Source organism: Oenanthe melanoleuca, chromosome 22 (assembly GCF_029582105.1).
Source record: "Oenanthe melanoleuca isolate GR-GAL-2019-014 chromosome 22, OMel1.0, whole genome shotgun sequence".
Lineage (NCBI taxonomy): Eukaryota > Metazoa > Chordata > Aves > Passeriformes > Muscicapidae > Oenanthe > Oenanthe melanoleuca.
Genome location: NC_079355.1, coordinates 4,335,318 through 4,356,336, shown reverse-complemented (window position 1 = coordinate 4,356,336; position 21,019 = coordinate 4,335,318). Strand labels below are relative to the sequence as shown.

Genomic DNA, 21,019 nt, shown 5'->3' with positions numbered 1-21,019 from the left:
GATCAGTTCTGGGAGGGAAACCCGAACGACTGCGCACACCGCTGCTGTTCCAAAAAGACAACACCGAGGAGGAGTTATTGTTCAGTTCTGTCTTCACAGGCAGAGCTGGGTCTTTTGTCCTCACCGGTCCCTAGAAAGACTGCTGTGGTTTGTTATTGTAAGGGGAGGTCCTGATGGCAGGATGCAATTCAGGTCATGGTGCAGCTTCGGATGGTGACCTTGCCTTCTGCGTTATTTTTCTCAGCTGTGGAACACTATTTTCAGTCTTGGATATTATTTGGGCTCGTTATTTTAGGGGTTCCAGCGCTGAATGGTGTCCCAGCAGTCTCTGCATCTTTCATTTGCATGTACCCCATTGATGTCACTCCTCACAGGTGCCATTTTAGGGAGGCAGCGAGGGCAATAAACGGACGCGAGGGGAAAAGGATATGGGATAAGACCATTGGGGCCGAAAACAGGGTGAGGCCAAGAACTTAACAATTAACATTACAGATAACTGGAAACATTTATAAAAACATACAACTTTAAACGCTGTAAAACTTTCTCTGGGGAATGTCCCCATGAAACCACTTGCCCTGCCCGGAATCCCAGTGGGGGCCAAAGCCACGGGCAGCATGCCCCTCCCTCCTGCAGGAACGGGAACGGGGTCAGGATGGGCATTCGGGACAGGAAGGGGAGCGGGATCAGGATTGGCTTCCGTCCCGCGCAGACAGGAGCGGGGCGCGGGGGGCAAGCTAGGAGCAGGGTAAAACTTTCTCTGAAGGATTTATTCATAACACTCACAAACCCTTCACCTACCGTAACAACAAACCTCCTTAACTCATTGCCAGCCCCATTCGAAACTTCTGCACAGACAATCCCCTTAAGGCCCCCAAAGCCGGAACCAAAGGAAGGAGACCCACCAAGGTAGGCTCACCCAATCTTAAGGCAAGACTTGGTAACTGGGACAAAACCAAACACTAACAGAATGGTGCAGCAAGTATCATTGACCAAGCCCAGCTGTTACTCTGCACATAAATAAGATTGTCAATGCACCCAAACAAGACTACAGTAAATGCCAAATTATGCAGATTCCCTGTGACAAGGTTCAGAGCTATTGCCTCCCATGGTTACCAAAATCTTGCAGTCTAGTACAAGTCTAGAAGAAAAGCCAGTCAACTGAGATTTAGGGAGTGGAGAGAGAAAGGAGAGGAAAAAAAAAAGACACAACTTACATTCATATAGTTCACAAAAAACAAGCAAGGTCTCTTCAAGAAGCCTTTTTGCACATAGAGGAATTCACAATACTATGCAGAGAGACTGCAAAGCCGACAAGCTCTGTCTCAAAGCCCAAGACAAAGTAGTCTTCTGGGCTACCTGTTGGAAGCATCAGTGTAATGCTCTGTGCTGCCCAGGAAACATTTGTAAACACGGTAAGCACGTGTTACTGCTTTTTGATCTTCTAAAATTACAGCTAATAAAATACATTACATAGTCATGATGGAATATTCAATTTGTTTATTCCCACTGATTACTGAAGAAAATACTAAATACATCAGCTTTATGTATTTTTACAATGAGGCATGAGAATACTTCACACAGTACCACGTTAACTTCTAGTTACCTTACATACTACTGCATCATGAAAACATCTCTCTAGACTACAAACAGTAGCAAGCAGACAAGTAGACAGTAGACAAGCAGTTAAGTTATTCACTCCGATCCTTTGGCTCTCGGTATTTCCACTGGATATAGTCAAAGATGTCTTTTTCACACTCTACTGGCAGGGCCTCACCAGCAACTCCTGCAAGCAAATTATACAGGCTATTTGAAAGGTGGAAAGTCTGTACCATTCAGAAATGACAAAAGCATTTCAAGATTAAGACAAAACTGCTGTAGTAAAAGACCTAAAAATCCCACCCAGAATGGCCCCTCTACCCTCTGTGAAATTTTCATAGTGTTTACATATTGATTCTTACTAGACTCAAAGGAAATAAGGTAATGAATTAACTTTGGGGCCATGTAGCTATGCAGTTTTCAATAAAGTTATAATTGTGTGCGGGTATATATAGTCACCTCTCCTCCAAAGCAAAGCAATTGAAGGACATGACATGCCCTGTGAAAAGAATAGGAAACCAAATATGTGCTGTGCATGGTACAGAAAAAAATCTTTAAATCAGTAAGACATTAAGTAGATTTGAAGGCCCAGAGTTAACTTTGTGCCACAGAGCTGCCTATTGTAAGCAGGCTGCCTCTTCTTGCTGTAATGGCGACCAGTACAGAAAAAGGACACTGTGAAAAAATTCACAAACTACAGCATTTATCAGAAGTATTTCCAAAACATCGCAACCAATTGAAGGAGATGACACAAAGCGCGTAACTAGAAAGAATACTCTGTGCAAAAGCCCAGACTGACCAGTAACTCCTAAGCGGCGTATTGTATATTCATTGATTGTGAAGCCCATTTCCAGAGCATGAGCTCTCATGTTCTTATTGAATATATCACTTCCTGTGAAATACAGCACACCACAGTAATACTGATCTTTTGGGATAAGCCTAGAACACAAAAGTAGAAGTGAAGACTTAGAATGAATATATAACTAAGAAGTAACAAGCCATTTAGAATTCAGTCATTCAGACACGTGTAGGTTTACTTTGTGTTTATGTGTCTACATTCTGCAACTTCATACATTTTATTTTCCCACCTGCCAGATGGGACAGCGAAAGGTTCAGCATATCTACCCTTACCCAGAAGTTACTGGTGCTCAGTCACTACCTGGTTACAGTGCTCGCACTTCTGCTGAGAATCAACGTCAAAGCAGGATGGTAAAAAAGGACACAATTCTATATCTGAATAGAATACCATGATTTGAAGCACAACATTATTGCTAATAACCTGTTGTAGTAATTGGCAGTTGTCCAGGGGCTGCCACTCTGCAAAGGCATTAGTGACCTAGTAAATGCCGTTTTCTGAACATGGAAGTAAAGATCTGAGTGCAAAAATTGATGCAAACGCCTACTCTGTAGCAGACAGGTAAGCCAGGGGTGTGGGTTGGGGGGGGTTTTGACGCGTGTACCGGATATCAATTCTCCGATGCGGATAGGCTGTTCCATCTTCTTTATCTGGCAGCTGACAGACACCCTGTGAGGAAGTAAGGCAAGTGAGAAATTCAGATGGAACTGAACAGATTTGAGAACCATCTTTACCTCCCCCACCCCTAAACAACCTCTAAATAATTCTCAGTCATCCTGGAAAGCAAAGTTAAATCTCTGCTGAATTGAATAAATATTTTACTAGAACAGTCAGATATCAGAATACAGCGAATCACTATTTTACACTGTTATAAGAACTGCTGTTCAATGTAGCATACATATAACTGCTTCTTAAATTTTTATTGTACTGTTATAAGAACTGCTGTTCAATGTAGCATACATATAACTGCTTCTTAAATTTTTATTGCACCAGGAAGGATTACAGGACTCCTCCACAACATCCTTCACCACTAAAAAAGCTCTTACCATGAATTTTGTGTCACCTTTAGATAGCATATCTGTGACAAAGTGGACTTTTTCCAGTTGTTCTACAACCTGACGCAAAAGTTTTGACTAGGAACAATGATAACAAAGAAGAAATTACTTCACAAAAAACAAGAATATCTTACCTATTTACTTGGCAGAGGCTCCTATAAGTACAGGACATGATCATAATTATATGTGCTATTCTAGATAAAATTTGACCCAAATGGATGTAACAATAGTACTGGGAAAAAGCTAATAAGATTACAGTTGCGCAACATAAAAACCATTTCTACTAATACCCCACATGAGATTGCCTTTAGTTGGAAATGGCAAATCTAATTCAGCTTTTAAACAATTAATCTATAGAAGGAGCACAAGAAAAAAAAACAAAACACTGTCATTAATACTACTTCAGAGTTCATCCCAAAAGATCAAAAGGGCAGCAGGACAGTTTCCTATCACCTAAATGACTATGGTTACACAAAGAGATACTCAGTCTACCAGCAAGCTTTACAGCTCTGCATTATAAAAACACATGAATTCAAGTGGGTGGGAAACGTGTGACAGGAAGAGGATGGACAGAAGGGTAAAAATAAGCATATTGACTAGTTCTGTAAGAGAAATGCAACATAATACATGGATTTGAGAAGTAATTGTAACTCCTCAAAATAAACAGTGATCCAAGAGAAAAATTCAACATTACAGTAAATACAAAACCACAAGAAGCTGCAATACAAGTCTGAGACTATGTGCAATATACAGTACTGATCCACAGCATCTGAGAAGTACCTGCTTGGATGATTCAGATGTGAAACTGGGATGGGTTAGGAGAACATCCATATCGCCACTTGACTCTGCACCTAGGCAAGAAAGAAGCAAAGAAAAATCCTTCTCTGTGTGGCAATGTATATGAATGTTGGTGAACACACATCTTACCTCTTCTTGTAAGCATGTTATTCTAGCAGAAAATGGTCACTACTCAAGATATTAGCAAACAAAAAGATACTCTTAAAGCAAAAGAACCATTTTTTTTTCATCAAGAAGTTTATATTCCCCATACCTAAGAAAATATTCAAGATATTTCAATATTGCTGTACTCTATAGCAATGAAGCACAAATGTTGTTAATGTAAAGACAACACAATCCACGTTACAACATACTACTCTTTATGGGGGAAGGGTGGAGAAGGAAGGATTTAGGTGGTGTCTCATTACTGAACTAGCTAGTCAAGACAATACTAACAGGAAAGGCCAGGTTCCAGCATAGATTCTGTGGGGAACAACCTACATAGTAATCTGTCTTGCTTATTATCCCAAAATAAAAACAACAGGATCACAGAGTACCAACCTCGCCTAAAACTGCCACAGACTGTAGCAATATAGTTTGGGTCCAGCTTCTTTATCTCTTTGAGCACAATTTCCTATGTAAAAAAGAAAGAAGTGTATTTAGAGTTGCCATTCATTCACTGGCTATCAGAACCTCACATTCTTAACAATGAGATTCTTACCTGCATTTGAAGCATTTCTTCCCTCGGGATTCTCTTCTCAAAATCTTCAAAGTATCTGCAAATATAAATATAGAAGTATCTGAAAGAGTGGCAAGGGCGGCATCTTAAAATTTGAGTCAATTAAATGTATATCAGAGGAAAGAATACTAACTTACACTACTATCCCATCACAAAGAGCTCCTGACTCTTATCAAACATCTTAGAAAACATCTTGCAGGGTAAAAACTCAGAACTGCGAGCTTGACAATGCTCAGAATGTGGTCTCACTATTTCCACTGTATACAAAGAGCTGGTATGAGGCGGGAGGAGTATGGCCATATAACCAATTGCTTAACACTTCCACAGCCCTCTGAAAACACAAAACATTTCTGACAAAACTCAGCCCACCAGCAAGCAGGAGGAACCAGTCCCTTGCCCATCCTCAGAGGTCACCTCTGCTGGAAGGAGCTAAATGAAAGCTCGCAATTCAAATACAGCTCCAGATATACTTGCCTTCCACTGTAGAATTCAGATTGTCAGCATGCTTCCTGACTGAAAAAGAGGGCAAGTGAAACACCATTTGGCTTGATTGGTTCACCTGAAGCCTCTGAGAAACATGGCTATAGTTCTTCCAGAACTACCACACTGAAGAGACACTCAACAAACAGCATTTAAGCTGATGAATACTGAGGGACAAACACATTCTGTGCAGCATTCTCAAGATGAGACACGCAAAGGTCTTATCTTTCTCACAGCACATAAAAAAATAGCCCGGGCTTCTAGCCACTTCTATGCAGATTGCAAAGAAACAACACCACAGCCTCGCTAAAGAGATTCTCTGGAGGTGAGCTAACTAGGAAGTCACTTGATATTAGCTACCCTCTGAACAGAGGCCAAGTCTTCCAACTCCAATGAAACAAAACCTCTAAATAACTGCTGAAAAGCATGTAGAGCACAGAGAGAAGTCAACTTTACCCAGTCCGTGTAACCTTACATTACATCCTGGTGTCTGAAGGAGTCATTGAAAACACCAAGCACTTGTACCCAAGAAAGCTTACTTCAACCCAATTCGCTGGTGATGGGTCAGCTTGTGCTCAATTTTTCTTAGATCTAGAAAAAAAACCCAAACAAAATAGTTAATCGAGGACGAAAAATCTTACAGTAACTTTCCACCAACGCACAGATGATGCATGTAAAGAATAGGCAATGAGAATACAGCCTCAAAAGAGGGAATTTCAAAATACTGACACAACAGCTGATAGGATGACCACAAATGCACGGAGCACTTTCGACAGAGCCTTAATAAAGCACAAAACAGCCAAAATCCTCGTTACCTTCCATGTAACCTGCATATACTTTACTTTGGTTATGTATAAAATGCCTTAAACCTGTATACTAACTTTAGCCTCTTACACACCCTCCTCAAAGCCTAGGGCATATATTTTACCACAGTACCACAGTAGAAGAGGCAGCTTGACAGAAAGTGTGAACCAAGGCCCCATATCCACACTTACCTTCTAAAGTCTTAATTCCTTCCTCGACAAACTTTCTAGCAGCAGCAGGACTGCAAAGAGACAAGGCAATCTGGCATCAGCAAAAATCTTACAACACTGAACAGGACATTTGAATTATTTATAACTGTCCAGGTTCTTCAAGGCAAGACTGAGGTTGCTTGTGACGTTTATATCTTTTTAATATACTCATTTTCAGCTTAAGCTTTCGGTCAGCAGAGATCCAAAGCTCGGCCTGCACATTTTTTAGTATTAATGTAACTATACAGTGATGTATAGTTGTAGAAAATTAAATAAATTACACCAAATAGGCAATATTGCTTCAGACAATAATACCAAATGCATGATAACATTGCAGCAGAGTTCTGATGGGCTTTTTTGTTTGCTTATTTTTGTTTTGTTGCCCGCTTTGAGGCTGTGTTCCTCCTTCTACAAAAACCCTGTGGCCAGAGTCTCATTTCCACTTTGGACTTTCACAGTTCCACTCTTGACCTGCATCTCTCTCCTTTCCCTCTCAGCTTGCACACAGGAGCTTCCCACTTCCACTTTGTTACCACAAAGTCTGTAACTCATGATTCTACATAGCCTTTTGTCTCACTCAATCATGTAATCATGACTACAGTGTGTGTGTCAGTGTGGGTATTACATCAGCAGCTCAGGCTCATTCTCTTCATGATGTGCAATCACCCCAATTCTGCTCGTAAGTCTATCAAATGAACAGGAAAAGGGAAAAAGAAATCCCAAAAAACACCCCAATAAACTTTTACCCAATGCCAGTGACTCGTGTCAGGAGATTGATAGAAGCACTTGTGTCATCTTGTCGAATCTACAAAAACAAAACAACGTAACTCAAATCCTTCTTTACTCCATTTACAATAAACAAACAAAAAAAAAAAGAATCCTTGAGAAGATAAAACAGCTGAGTCGGACTCTAGTTTGGAGGTTCACAGTAAGTCACTGCAAAACTGTACCAAGGGTAGTAGGGCACATCCCAACACCACCACAAGTAACCAGCCTGAAAACCACCTAGCCACCAGCCAGCCACGCCAAGGCGAAGAGCAGGCCCAGAGCACAGAACTCCACAGCCTTCCAGCAAGAGAATTCCACTCCTGACAGAAGACCTGCACACGCTGCTTATGTTACCTAAAACATTTTCATGAATAGACAGTTTTGAGGTTTGGCTGAGCTTCTAATTTCTTGCTTTCTACTTACCATACACTCTTGTGTTCATCCTCCTAACACTCTCCAGGACAACAACAGAAATGTGCAAAATTAGCAGGCTACCTTGCAAGTTATCAAAAAAAGCAACTGTCGAGAAAGAGAGAACAAGAGAAAGAAACCCACCTTTTCCAATTTGCGTAGTTTTCCAGTGGATAAGAACTCGTCTATCTTTTCAGCTATTTTAGCACCTACTCCATCCTAAATATTGGGGGATGAGTACAAACAAGTTAACTTCAAAATCACTTGAAGTCATTATACGTGGGAAGCAAGGAAAACTACCTAGAATTCAGAGCCCAGAAAGAACTATAGGGTACCCAAGACCACTTGGATCTTTTACTGGACCATAAAAGAGCACAAGAATTCAATGGTACAATATAAACGGCATAAACACTGTAATGCAAGGGCTATATCAAGTTACTCCCAATCAATAAGTTTGAACAAGGCTTTGATTCTTACTGCTCAAGACCTCTGAATTAACAAAGAAGTAAGACAGGAAAGGGGAAAGATATTTTTACAGGCACAGACTCAGACGGGATGCCCAATTCCAGCTCTGACACCCGCACAGTGGCCACACCTTGTCCCTGTCCCCGAACTCTGGCTCGGGTACCGGAAAGAGGCGTTGGCAGAAGCGGGGTTGCCCCCCAGGCTTCCCAGGAACCCCCGGCACCTCGTCCCCGCTGCGGCTGCCCCAGATCCTCCGGCCGGCAACCCGGGCACGAGCACCTACCAGCTTCTTGGCTTCAGCCCCGCTTCGTATCTTGCTCGGATACCGAGAAATGACGGATGCCGCTTTCCTGCGAAACAGTGCCGATCAACGCACGAGCGGACCGGGGCCCGGGCCGGGGTGCGGCGGGAGGGGGGCGGTACCTGTACGCGTTGTACTTGTGGATGGCCCGGTTCACGTTGCGCTCGTAGTTGGCCAGTTCTGAAGGAGAACCGCGGTGAGAGCAGCCGGGCCGCGGCCCTTTCCACCCACGGCACCGACCGAATGCACACACTTACCGGTGAGAAAGTCGGTGATGCCCTCGTTGGGGCTCTCCTGGGGAGCTTTGCGCTTGCTCATGGCCGGCACCGGAACCGAGCGCCCGCGGGAGCTTCCGGCAGCATGACGTCGCTTCCGGCAGTGACGTTTTTCTTGCAGTGACGTTTTTCCGGCCGTGACGTCAGGGTGCGGCCGGTGCTGGCGCCGGTGCCGCGGCTGCCAGAGGTGGTGGTGTGTGCCGGAGGCCGGCTTCGGCTGTGTTGCCGAAGGCTAGCCTGGCGCATTACAGACCCTCCTCGCGGCTTGATGTCATCGTGGCTCTCTTACTGCACAAGCAGCCAAGTATGGTGGGCTTCAGGTGCCGTCACCTCGGACTCGAATGTCCGTGCTTACCGACCGAGCCCCTCACCGGACTCTTTGTACGCAGAGCACACGTCTGCGTCACGTATCCGAGATTTTTGGCCAGTCTGCTTTAGCGGCACCATTCCAGGCTGCAAACGACGGCTCTTTTCCCTGTGAAACAGAACTCAACCTCTCAGGTTAATGCTATGAGTTTGGAGGAGGCGTTGGGCACTCCAAAGGCAGCCAGCGTTCTAAGTGATGGTATCTTGGGTCTAGTAGAAATCCTGCTCCCGTTGGAATTTTATCAGTTGAAAGCCTGGTCGCTGGGACATGGACCTGTTTCCTTCTGAAAGGAAACTCAACCCCCAGTATAGGGATGGCAGTTTAGTGGGGGCAGTTGGCACTCAAAAACAGCCAGGTTTCTAGGTGGTGGCAGATTTGGTCTAGGAGATTTCCCGCATTATTAGGAGAAAATAATTTTAAGTTGACAGAAAACATTTTCTTTTCTGTAATTGTCTGTGTTTAAATTGAGGGGGAATCTCCTTCCCCTGCGTTTTTAATGGTATCAATTGAAGAAAACTCCAAAAATCACCATAAAAGTCTTGGGGGGAAAAATGAAAATCCCTGAAAAAAACCCCAAAAATTGCTGAAGAAAACCCAAAAAATCACCGTGAAAATCCCTGAAAAAAACCCAAAAATATGCTCCACAAAACTCTGAAAATCCCTGAAAAAAAATGAAGTCAGATCCCAAACAAACCCAAGGAAACCTGCTTGAAATTAAAAGCTGTTTAAGAAATGAGAACGTGACAGACAGCAGTTTAGCAACCACAAAACTATTCCCTAGAGAATCAGCCATATCCAAGTTTACTAACAGGTACCTCTGCATGAAGGGATTTGGTACCTTGTCATTTGAAGACACTTCTGTCATCAGAGACTCCTCATCCATAAAGAGATGCGCATCAGCCTGATGCTCTTCTGGTTTCTGCTGGTGTTCCAGCTTTATTTGATTGCCCCGGCACAACAAGATGCTCAGCATATCCACACAGAGGTCAACAAGTTGACGACCCAAAGTTTTACCAAGCTATGAAAATAAAGACATCTTGGAAGTGAAGAAAACAGGAGGATGGAGCAGAAGGGTAAGGGTATACAAGAGGAATAGGAGTTAACTAAAATCTACTTAGAACTTAGAACTCTTCTGGGGGAAGGAACCACTTCCCTATGTAGAAACCTGATTCTAAGAGAAGTCTCAGGTTGCCAAATAAATAGTGATAGAATTTCATTTATACATATATATATATATTCATTTATACATTATATATATGACATTTGGAGGTACACAGGCCAGTGAATTTTACTTTCTGCAAAGGCTTCTTAGGGAGACCCAGGAGCTGGATTAAAATCTCGAGTTTATTTGCACTCACACCGATCAGCAAGGTAACCCATGCAAAGTAAATCCAAGGCTCCTCAATAGTAAGAACTGACATTTGTTTACAAATTACATGCAGTTTTGTACGATGCTGTGTAGCCGCAGAGACAAGTACAGAAAAAAGAGCTACAGAACTGGAACCTAAGTTTTAACAGCTAAGTCATTTGTACCTTCTACATGAAAATAAACCAAACATAACCACAATATTATTACAATATTTCTCTTACACTGCTGAAGTTCTCCACTGTGGATTTCAGGTATAACAGCATATGCTTTACTCCCAACAAAAGCTGGTCAGGTGGGAGCCAGAAAGCCAATTTTGTCTGAACACCACCTTCCAGTAGGGTATTGCTTCCTCTCTCATAGGGTCTCTTTAGCAAATGGTAAATACAGAATCCAGTAGCACAGCAGGTTGTTCGCTTACCTCCTCGTGATTTTTAAACTGTTTAAAGTGAAAAAAAAAAAAAGCATAAGAGAAAAACAATTATGATTATGAAACAAAAATCTCCTCAGCTACCCATGTTTTGAGATGAGCTCTGAGCTGAACCCAGGGTGAAGCTCAAGGAGCACAAGTCCTGCTAGAGCAGAGCTGTCTAGCAGTGCCCCTGGAATCTGTAGAGTTCACTGCTGGCCTTAGAGAAAAACTCACCAAACCCAGCCCAGGGGACCTGTGATCCCCAACCCACCCAGGGGCAACTTCATGCACTCTGAACTGAGGCCACTGTATGCACCAGGCTCTGCTGTGCCTGGTGAGGAGTCTGTGTACGACCCACCCCTGAGCCCCGGTATCATCTCCCAAACACCACAAAGACCTCTTGTGTCATCAGAGAAAAGCCCTGGAGCAAATTTGTGTCCCAACGTGATCAACAAAAAATACAGAATTAGCTCGATAGAAATGTTCTTTCTGATGGAAGTGTAACCTCTATAAACTGTGAGGTTTTTATAGGAATATTGGCTCAAGAATTCAGTGACTTCAGGTATTCCATACCACAGGTTCCTGAGGTTGCTTGGGTATCCAGAGTTTATAGTACTGGTTAAACTGGTAGAGTTAAGGATACTTAGCAGTTTTCAGAGATTCAAGATCTTTATCATAGAGCTGGAATATCAAGCAGAGAGCAAAGGGTTCTCTCTCAGAATGCAGGAACTCAGTGAAAACAGCAACAAGGTAGTCCACTATGTGTGCTCTTAGAAAAGCAAAAACAAATTTAGCTATTGACATGAGCACAGACACTGGGGCAACCCTCCTTTCTTTGGGCATTGGCAGCAGCCCACAGAGCATCATTCAGAAAAGTACTGAGTTAGAAGTGTTTGTAGTGATCTAGACAAGCGTTCCTGACCACTGAGGTACCTGAAAAATACTCCATATATTAGTTCATGCTGAAGTAAATAATCCATCTTCACTGTGCTGTGCTAAACATGCCTGTATTGTAACAGGAAAAGCCCCCTGCCAAGCACCACCTCAGAGAAGAACTAATTTGTACTGGGGGGCACATACCCCAGTTAACATGTACAAGTTAAACAGAATTTTCTTTCAGTCCATCCCAGGTGCTACTTGACCATCAAATACACACAGAGAACTTAGTGAGGTTCTGTGGGTTTGACAAATCCTGCTCCAAGCCCAACTGATGCCCCTGTGACTCCAATATTTTCCTCAAGGAGCTGGTAGAACTTTGCAATATTTGCCACCAGAGCTTCATTTCTGAAGAAGCTTTCTTTGGAAAATGCATCTATTTCCTACTTAATAGTGCAGTCCTCTCTCCCTGATCTCAGGAAGAGCTGCCTACTACAGCCATGGAAACCACCTTCCTCTCCTGATCTCCACACTGTCCTAAAAACACTGTGACAGAAGCCAGATGGTCCATGCAGGGACAGTGTCTCTTCTCTTTAGGGTCAGGGAAAAAGGGCAGAAGCACCTACAGAGCTTCAATGCCTCTCTCGAGGAAGAAATACCATGGATCTGCACCCCCTTCTGCTTTACATTACTTCAAGGTAAAAAAATGGTAAACAGTAAAAAAAATATTAAAAATGGGTAAAAATGATGCCACTTTCACTCCACTGGTAGAAATTACACAACACCAAAAAACCCTGTACCTGATCCATTTTCAGACTGAAACAGTAGCGTCTAATTCACCAGGGACAACAGCAGGGAAGGAAAATGTTTGGATAATCCTGTCTTCATTTAAAGATTTCTTCATGAAAGTCATCACTGCCCTAAACCTGGACATCCACCATTTACAGGACATCTAGTAAATGAAGAAAAAAATCTAAGCAGAGGATCCAGACTACCAGGAAAAACAACAGAGGTAGAATGCAACACTCCAAGAATACAAGGCATCCTTTTAATTTATTAAAAAAAAAAAAAAAAAGAAACCCACCTTTGTCACACAATACAATGTTATGTGCAACACAAACATCAGAGCTGAACCTTCACTCTGCCTTTCAATGCTTCTGGATCCCTGGAAGTGTCCAAATCCAGGTTGGACACTGGGGCTTGGAGCACCCCAGGCTACTGAAAGGTGTCCCTGTTCATGGCAGGAGTGGAACTGGATGAGCTTTAAGGAGCCTTTCCACCCAAACCATTCTGGGATTCCATGATTCTGTGAACAGACCGAGGCAGAAGGGCTAAATTTCATTTTAGTTCAAAAATGCTGCTTCAAGGGCATGAAGAGAGATTTCAAATACTATTAAAGTGGCACGACCACATCAGAAATTACTTACAGGTGTAAAGAATTCTCTGCCTATGCTGGAAAAAATCCTCCCAGCGCCGGGAGCGGTGGGTTTGGGAGGTCCTGGGGCCGGCAGGGGGGCGTCCCGGCTCCCCAGCCGGTTCCGGTCAGCACAGGGAAATCACCGCCTCTGCCCTCCTGCACATGGCCAGTGGCATGGCCCCAGCTCCCTGGGCCGCAGCAGGAGCGAGCCCAGAGCCCCGGCAGGAGCTCGGAGCGGCAGCGGCAGCGCCGCGCTCAGCCCCAGCGCCTGTCCCGATGCCGCCCAGCCCCCAAGCCCCACACTCTGCCCACCGAGGGAGAGGCGGCACCGCTCGGGATGGGATCCGCAGCTGGCATCGACAGCATCCTAACCAGAATCCCCAGTCCCAGTGACAACCCACCTCAGCAGCCTGGGCTCTGCCCATGCCCCTCACGTCGTCGGGTTGGCCTGCCCCCCGCATCACAGCTATGACCCGCCCCCCGCGTCACAGCGATGGCACGCTCCCCCACATCACAGCCACGGCCCGCCCCACGCGTCATAGGGTCGGCACGCCCCCCACCGTCACCAGCTAGCCACGCTCCCGAGCATAATAGGGTCGGCCTGCCCCTCCATGTCATCCGATCAGACCAGTGCCTCGAATCACCCCGTCGGCCAGACCACGTTCATGCGGGCCGCAAGAAATGTCCCCTATCACATGATCGAATGGCCACCGCCATATTCTCCGGCAACACGATACTATGTAGTTGCAGCCATACTTGTCTCGGACCACGTGGCCAAGTTGGAGGCGCCATATTTAAACAAAACCACGTGGCATGGAGTACACCGCCAAATTGAACCGAAAGCATGTGGCAATATGGGCGCCGCCGTATTAAACCAAAAGCATGTGGCTGCATGGGCGCCGCCATATTGAACCGCAAGCATGTGGCCACATGGGCACTGCCATATTGAAAAAGAAGCAAGTGGCAAGAATGGGCGCTGCCATATTGAACCGGAAGCACATGGATAGCACGGGCACCGCCATATTAAACCAGAAGCACGTGGCAAGAACGGGAGCTGCCATATTGAACTGGAAGCACATGACAAGAATGGGCACCGCCATATTGAACCAAAAGAAAGTGGCAAGCACAGGCGCCGACATTTTTACGGAAAGCATGTGGCAGGGAAGGCGTCGCCATATTGAAAGGGAAGCTAGTGGACAGCATGGGTGCCGCCATTTTTAACCGGACACAGGACCCGAACACATCCTGGCGACAGGAATGGCGGCGGAATAGGGTGCCGTGAGTGCGGGATTGGTTGGCCAGTGTCAGTATCAGGTCGGGTTAAGCAGGACACAAGAATAATGTCTTTAGGAGTAGGGAGGGCCCTGAAGGGAACCAGAAAAAAGACAGTGCCCAACCGGAAGTGGCTTCGGCCACAACAAAGATGGCGCCAACCGGAAGTGGCATCGGGTTAGGGTTAGGGTTAGGGTTAGGGTTAGGGTTAGGGTTAGGGTTTGGGTTAGGGTTAGGGTTAGGGTTAGGGTTAAGGTTAGCATTAGGGTTAGGGGTTAGGGGTCAGGGTTAGGGTTAGGGCTGGGGGTCAGACTTAGGGTTAGGGCTGGGGATCAGACTTAGGGTTAGGGGTTAGGGTTAGGGGTTATGGTTAGGGTTAGGGTTAGCGTTAGGGTTAGGGTTAGGGGTTAGGGGTCAGGGTTAGGGTTAGGGCTGGGGGTCAGACTTAGGGTTAGGGGTTAGGGTTAGGGTTAGGGTTAGGGTTAGGGTTAGGGTTAGGGTTAGGGTTAGGGTTGGGGTCAGGGTCCGAGTCAGGGTCAGGCTCGGGGTCGGGGTCAGTGTCAGGGTTAGGGGTTAGGGTTAGGGTTAGGATTCGGGTTAGGAATAGGGTTAGGGTTAGCGTTAGGGTTAGGGTTAGGGGCTAGACTTAGGGTTAGGTTTAGGTGTTAGAGTTAGGGTGAGGGTTATGATTTATGGTTATGGGTCAGTGTCAGGGTTAGGGGTTAGGGTTTGTGTGGGGGTTTGTTGTTGGACGAGTCGCTGGACAGACTCAGGAGCTTACTATTTTCTGTTCTTCAGGTTTGTAGTTTATTATAAAGGCATGGGTGTAAGAAAGAGTGTAGAGCATGGAGATAAGAGCAAGAAGAAAGATTAGAGAGATATTAGAGAGCAATTTCCTGTTTACTGTACAATAAGTATTCTTCTATAATAAATATTCTAATTTCCAATAACCAATCTAATAAAATATACTAATTTCCTAATATTTGCATGCAACCTATTGAAACTACTAAATTACCATGTTTTATGGCTTTCTTATCTGTAACCCTTATCTTCAGACCTTTCCTGCCAGGCTTGGGACAGGATGTCTGTTGGTTCTTTGGTATTTGTGGCATTTGGTATCATCTAAACAAAGGAAGAGGCCTCAAACCTTAACATGACTGTTTTCAGCGTCTATGTCAAAGTATGCCAACATCTCTATTTCAGAACTACTTGCTAGGCACTCATAATATTTTTCTATTCCCTCCATAAGAGGCTACGGGTTAGGGTTACGATTAGGGTTAGGGGTTAGGATTAGTGTTAGGGTTACGGTTTAGGTTTAGGGTTAGGGGTATGGGTTTAGGTTAGGGTTAAGGGTTAGGGGTTAGGGTTAGGGTTAGGGTTAGGGGTTAGGGGTTAGGGGTTAGGGGTTAGGGTTAGGGGTTAGGGTTAGGGTTAGGGTTAGGATTAGGGTTAGGGTTAGGGTTAGGGTTAGGGTTAGGTTTGGGGTCCGGGTTAGGGGTTAGTGTTAGGGTTAAGTTTAAGGTTAAGGGTTAGGGTCATTCATCAGGGTTAGGGTTAGTGTTAGGTTTAGGGTCAGGGTTAGGGTTAGTGTTACGGGTTAGGGGTTAGGGGTTCGGGTTGGGGATGGGGTTAGGGTTAGGGTGAAGTTAGGCTTAGGGGTACGTTTAGAGTTAGGGTGAGCTTAGTTTTAGGGTTAGGGTTTAGGATTAGCGTTAGGGTTAGCAGTTAGGGTTAGGGTTAGGGTTAGGGGTTAGGTTTAAGATTAGGGTTAGGGTTTTTCCTCAGAAATTCCTGGTACCTCACTGGATTTTGGGGCCATTTTTGGTTTTTTGCTGTAGATGTTAGGAGTTTTCTGGCCATTTTTGTTGCATTTTCTGGGGGTGTTTTATTTTCTCTGTGCTACTTTCGAGGGAATTTTCTGGTTTCTTAAGTCTGAAATTATCCCGGATTTTTCCCAGTATTTTTCCCAACAATGTCCGGAATTTTGACAGCTTTGTGGTGTTCCAGAGTAGATTTTAGGGTCAGAGTTAGGGGTAGGGTTAGGGTTAGCGGTTTGGGTTAGGGTTAAGTTTAGAGTTAGGGTTATGGGTTATGGTTTGGGTTAGGGTTGGGTTTAGGGTTAGGGTGAGGGTTACGGTTAGGGTTATAGTTTTGGGGTTAGGGTTAGGGGTTAGGGTTTTGGGTTTAGGGTTAGGGGTTAGGGGTTAAGGGTTATGGTTAGGGTCGAGGTCGGGGTCAGGGTCAGGGTTAGGTTTTTGGGTTAGGGTTTAGGGTTAGGGTTAGGTGTTAGGATTAGGGTTAAGGTTAGGGTTAGGGTTAGGGTTAGGGTTAGGGTTAGGGTAAGGGTTAGGGTTAGGGTAAGGGTTAGGGTTAGGGTAAGAGTTAGGGTTTGGCTTAGGGGTTAGGCTTAGGTTTGTGGTCAGGGTTAGGGGTTAGTGTCAGGCTTAAATTTAAGGTTAAGGATTAGGGTCATTCATCAGGGTTAGCGTTAGCATTAGTGTTAGGTTTAGGGTCAGGGTTAGGGTTAGTGTTACGGGTTAGAGGATAGGGGGTCGGGATAGGGTTAGGGTCAAATTAGGCTTAGGGGTACGGTAAGACTTAGGGTTAGGTTAGTGTTAGTGTTAGGATTTAGGGTTAGGATTAGTGTTAGCAGTTAGGGTTAGGGGTTAGGTTTAAGGTTAGGGTTAGGGTTTTTCCTCCGAAATTCCTGGAATCTCACTGGATTTTGTGGCCATTTTTGGTTTCTTGCTGTAGATGTTAGGATTTTTTCCAGCCATTTTTGTTGCAATTTCTGGGGGTGTTTTTGCTTTTCTCTGTGCTAATTTTGAGAGAATTTTCTGGTTTGTTATGTCTGAATATATTCTGGTTTTTTCCAATGTTTTTCCCAATAATGCCTGGAACTTTGACAGCTTTGTGGTATTCCAGTGCAGATTTTAGGGTTAGGGTTAGGGTTAGCGGTTTGGCTTAAGGTTATGTTTAGGGATAGGGTTATGGGTTAGGGTTTGGATTAGGGTGAGGGTTAGGGTTAGGTTTAGGGTTAGGATTAGGTTTATGGTTTTCGGGTAAGGATTAGGGGTTAGGGTTCGGGTTAGGATTAGGGTTAGGGGTTAGGATTTCGGGTTTAAGGTAAGGGTTAGGCATTAGGAGTTAAGGGTTAGGGGTTAACAGTTAGGGTTAGGGTTAGTGTTAGGGTTAGGGGTTAGGGTTAAGGTTAGGGTCAGGGTCGGGGTCTTGGTAAGGGTCAGGGTTAGGTTTTAGGGTTAGATTTTGGGGTTAGGGTTTAGGGTTAGGGTTTAGGGTTAGGGTTAGGGTTAGAGTTAGGTCTAGGGTTACGGTAAGGCTTAGGGTTATAGTTTTGGGGTTAGGGCTAGGGGTTAGGTGTTATGGTTAGGGTTAGGTTTAGGATTAGTGACGACGGTGGTAAAGAAGAGACGGGGTCTTCATGATATGCCATGAAGCCCTTTATTGATCCACAAAGCAAAGTTTATATACTTTTTTACCTATTTCTAAAAATAGCGCACCAATCATATTAGCGTTACTAAGTTATATAACTAAATATCATTGCTCAATCTATGCCTCGTTTAAGCTAACCTGGTACCAGGTAGATATTACGAAAATCCCCATAAAAACTGCAGGGTAAGCTCTTCGTACCAAGCACTTTCTTATCTCTTACATTCCTTCTTCCAAATCCCGCTTACTCTTGCCAAGGCTTGCGGCCTACTGTGGCTAACACATCCATGTCGGTTGTGACAAGCTGAGCAGTGCTCACAGTCCTGCTCTCTAGTTGTATTCCCACATCTCCCCCTTTCTGTTCTACCAACAAGATCTTCTTTGTTAACTTGTCAATTAGTTTCTGAACACATTGTAAAATACAAGGCAAACATATTACTAAAAGCAAAAGCATAGCTAATACATAAAATCCAGTTTTAACTAAATGTTTAAGCCAGCCTGTAAGTCCCCATCCTCTGAGTGTGTTTCCAAGCCAGTCATTATTATCCATGACTCTTAGTTTGCTAACGCTGTCTCGGAGGGCCTGTATGTTTGCATGAATGGATTGAGATTTGTCAGAAAGATTCATGCAGCACATACCTTCAAAATCCTCACAGCCATGCCCATGCACTAAAAGTAAAAAATCAATTGCAGCTCTATTCTGTAGTGTAGCATGCCTTACACTATCAATGTCTGTTTGTAAGCCTGTTAAAGCAGAGCTAGTAGCATTGGTTTGTTTTGCAAGCCAACAGCCAAGATAATTTTAAGTTTTTAATGCATGCGATGTTCCAATAGATGGGATAATAGAGGCAAAAATCCGAGCTCCAAGATTCCAAGCTTCCACACTGTCATCACAATCTGGGCTATAGATATGGGTGCTGCACTTTGCTCGCACTAACTTTTGCAGGGCTGTTAGGTTATGATGAAAGGTATGAAACATAGATAGTCGGCCAAATGTACAAGGCCCTCCTATAGCCTTCCCTAGAATCCCTTTCCAGGCTCTATTTCCACATATCAAAATGATGCTATTGATTAATCCAAGCACAGCATTTCCAGGTAAAACGTGCTGAGGTAAAATGTGATTACACCAGGCAGAAACATTAGAGTATATTCCTGTACCTGTGACATCAAGGCCAAATCCTTGTTGGGCAGAGGGTTTACCAGGAAAATTTAGAAAGAAACATATAAAAGATTGCATAGATCCAAAAATGTCCAATTCTTGGGGCTGTAGGGGTGTAGGATAAAAGTCTCCAATTTTGTTTACTCCTAGATAGCTTTCGTTTACCATGTACCATCCAGCTGGTTCACCCTTTTTCTTACGGTATTTGTCCTCACACCACCATATGGGTTCCATTCGGCCTGGAGCATCACAGTTCTTATGCATAGTCATGTTATACAAAGCATCCCATTCAGCTTTTTCTAAAGGCACAGCAATTAGGCAAGTTTGAAAAGGATTACCTGGAGAAGTCATAGAAAGGCACAGTGTAGATTCATTCAATGCGTCAGCAAGCGTAAGCCAAACATTACGTTCTGGAAGGGGCAACAATGGCAATGTTTCTACCTGCCCTTCGTGAAGGCCGAGCCCTAGTACAAGGATCAGCCCAAGGAGTCGGATACGGCTCCCAGAAATATTGATGTGGAAGCCAATCATGGTTATGTCCACACACAAATTTCAAAATATCACAATTACCAAAAGAGTGTTGTAAAGGATCACAAATTGGACAATGGGTACGGCGGCGGCTTGCAATACAATACCTAACCTTTTCTGACACTTCTGACACTGACACAAGGCCCACACCTGGTGCCAATGTTCCTTGCAAATAAAACAAGATATGGGGTTACATTCAAATCTAAGTTCCCGTTTCAATTGTCCCAGTTGCCGTTCACGACGATGCACCTGCACTTCAAGGATGTCTTCTACTGTGTCCAGGGTCAGACGACCACAGAATTCAAAGAGCAGTGCAAAGTCAATGAGTCCTCTCGTATCAACGAGAAGCTGGTTGAGACGATGGTCCGGTGGAATCTGGGACTGGAGCCGAGGATGGCTGAGTCGGGATATCCAGTGAGATGCCAGGGCTACAGCAGTCCACTTTCTGAGGAGATTCCAAGGATTCTCGGAATGGTCTCATGCTCTTGGCCGGAATCCACCTCGGGCTGTTCTCTGTGGAGACACAAGCATACTCTTTTCCCCAGGTGACAAGGGGATAGGGTCCCATGGTCTTACCTGTTTCTGGATCCTTAATGAGGACTGGAGCTTTCTGTTTGACCTCTAACTGAGGATTATTACCAAAATGCCTAACAATCGGAAGGTTAGGGTCCATCAGTGAACAATTTAAAAAGTTAAAAACATACAATGCTTTCTGCAGCCTTTCAGCTGGGGTGGCATTCCCCATTCCCCCTTTCTGTTGTAACAAAAGACGCTTAAGTGAAGCGTGTGCTCTTTCGATGATAGCTTGGCCTGTGGGGGAATGAGGAATCCCTGTTTTGTGTGACACTCCCCAGAGAGCAAGAAAACCTACAACTCTCTGAGAGGTATATGCAGGACCGTTATCAGTTGATTTCAGACGGAATCCCCAAGACCGCAAAAGCACTCACAAAGTGACCACATACGTCCTTTGCAGATTCTCCAGTGTGACAAGATGCAAACAAGGTACCTGAAAATGTATCTATAGAAGAGTGAATATATTTAAGTCGGCCAAATTCAGGAAAACGAGTAACATCTGTTTGCCAAATTTGAAGGCTTTGAAGACCTCTAGAGTTAACACCTCCAGCAAGAGAAGGAAAGGAGTGTCTCTGACAATCTGGGCACACAGCCACAATACTGGAGGCTTGGCGAGTTGTCAAGCCGAAAGTGCGTGCAAGTGCAGCAGCATTTTGGTGAAAAAAGGAATGACTGAGTTTTGCTTGAGAAAAGCGGTCTGGTAACACAGGCTGAGTTGTTTGAACTGGTAAAGTAAGCAAATCTGCTTGACGATTCCCTTCTGCAATAAAACCAGGTAACGTAGTGTGAGAACGAATATGCATTACAAAATAGGGATGCCATCTGGTATCTAAAAGAAAAACAAGGTGTTCTAACCATTGAAA

General features: G+C 44.4%; 1 protein-coding gene across 6 annotated transcripts; it reads right to left on the bottom strand.

Moving 5' to 3' along the window:
- Positions 1–1,482: 1,482 nt before the first annotated feature.
- POLB (DNA polymerase beta) lies at positions 1,483–9,661 on the bottom strand. 6 transcript variants are annotated; one of them, XM_056508661.1, is made up of 14 exons: positions 8,719–9,661; positions 8,584–8,641; positions 8,444–8,510; positions 7,840–7,914; positions 7,263–7,321; positions 6,499–6,548; positions 6,043–6,094; positions 5,006–5,060; positions 4,846–4,918; positions 4,288–4,358; positions 3,499–3,585; positions 3,057–3,121; positions 2,396–2,535; positions 1,483–1,783 (listed from the first exon to the last, which is right to left on the bottom strand). In XM_056508661.1, exons 1-14 carry the CDS (start codon positions 8,777–8,779, stop codon positions 1,689–1,691), a joined length of 1,008 nt encoding a protein of 335 aa, XP_056364636.1. In that variant the 5' UTR covers positions 8,780–9,661; the 3' UTR covers positions 1,483–1,688. The 6 variants fall into 6 exon arrangements, with proteins under 6 accessions (XP_056364636.1, XP_056364633.1, XP_056364638.1 ...); XM_056508658.1 differs by having other exon boundaries at positions 8,291–8,510; positions 8,719–8,824; XM_056508663.1 differs by lacking the exon at positions 3,499–3,585 and having other exon boundaries at positions 8,719–8,829.
- Between the last annotated feature and the right edge of the window lie 11,358 nt (positions 9,662–21,019).

Bases quoted from the DNA above. Each gene is read 5' to 3' on its own strand.
- POLB (XM_056508658.1), bottom strand. From the start codon at position 8,779: ATGAGCAAGCGCAAAGCTCCCCAGGAGAGCCCCAACGAGGGCATCACC. The intron at 7,915-8,290 runs GTGTGGCCACTG...CCCAATATTTAG, and splicing joins AGTTCGGGGACAGGGACAAG to GATGGAGTAGGTGCTAAAAT. The intron at 1,784-2,395 runs GTCAGTCTGGGC...ATTTGCTTGCAG, and splicing joins ACGCCGCTTAGGAGTTACTG to GAGTTGCTGGTGAGGCCCTG.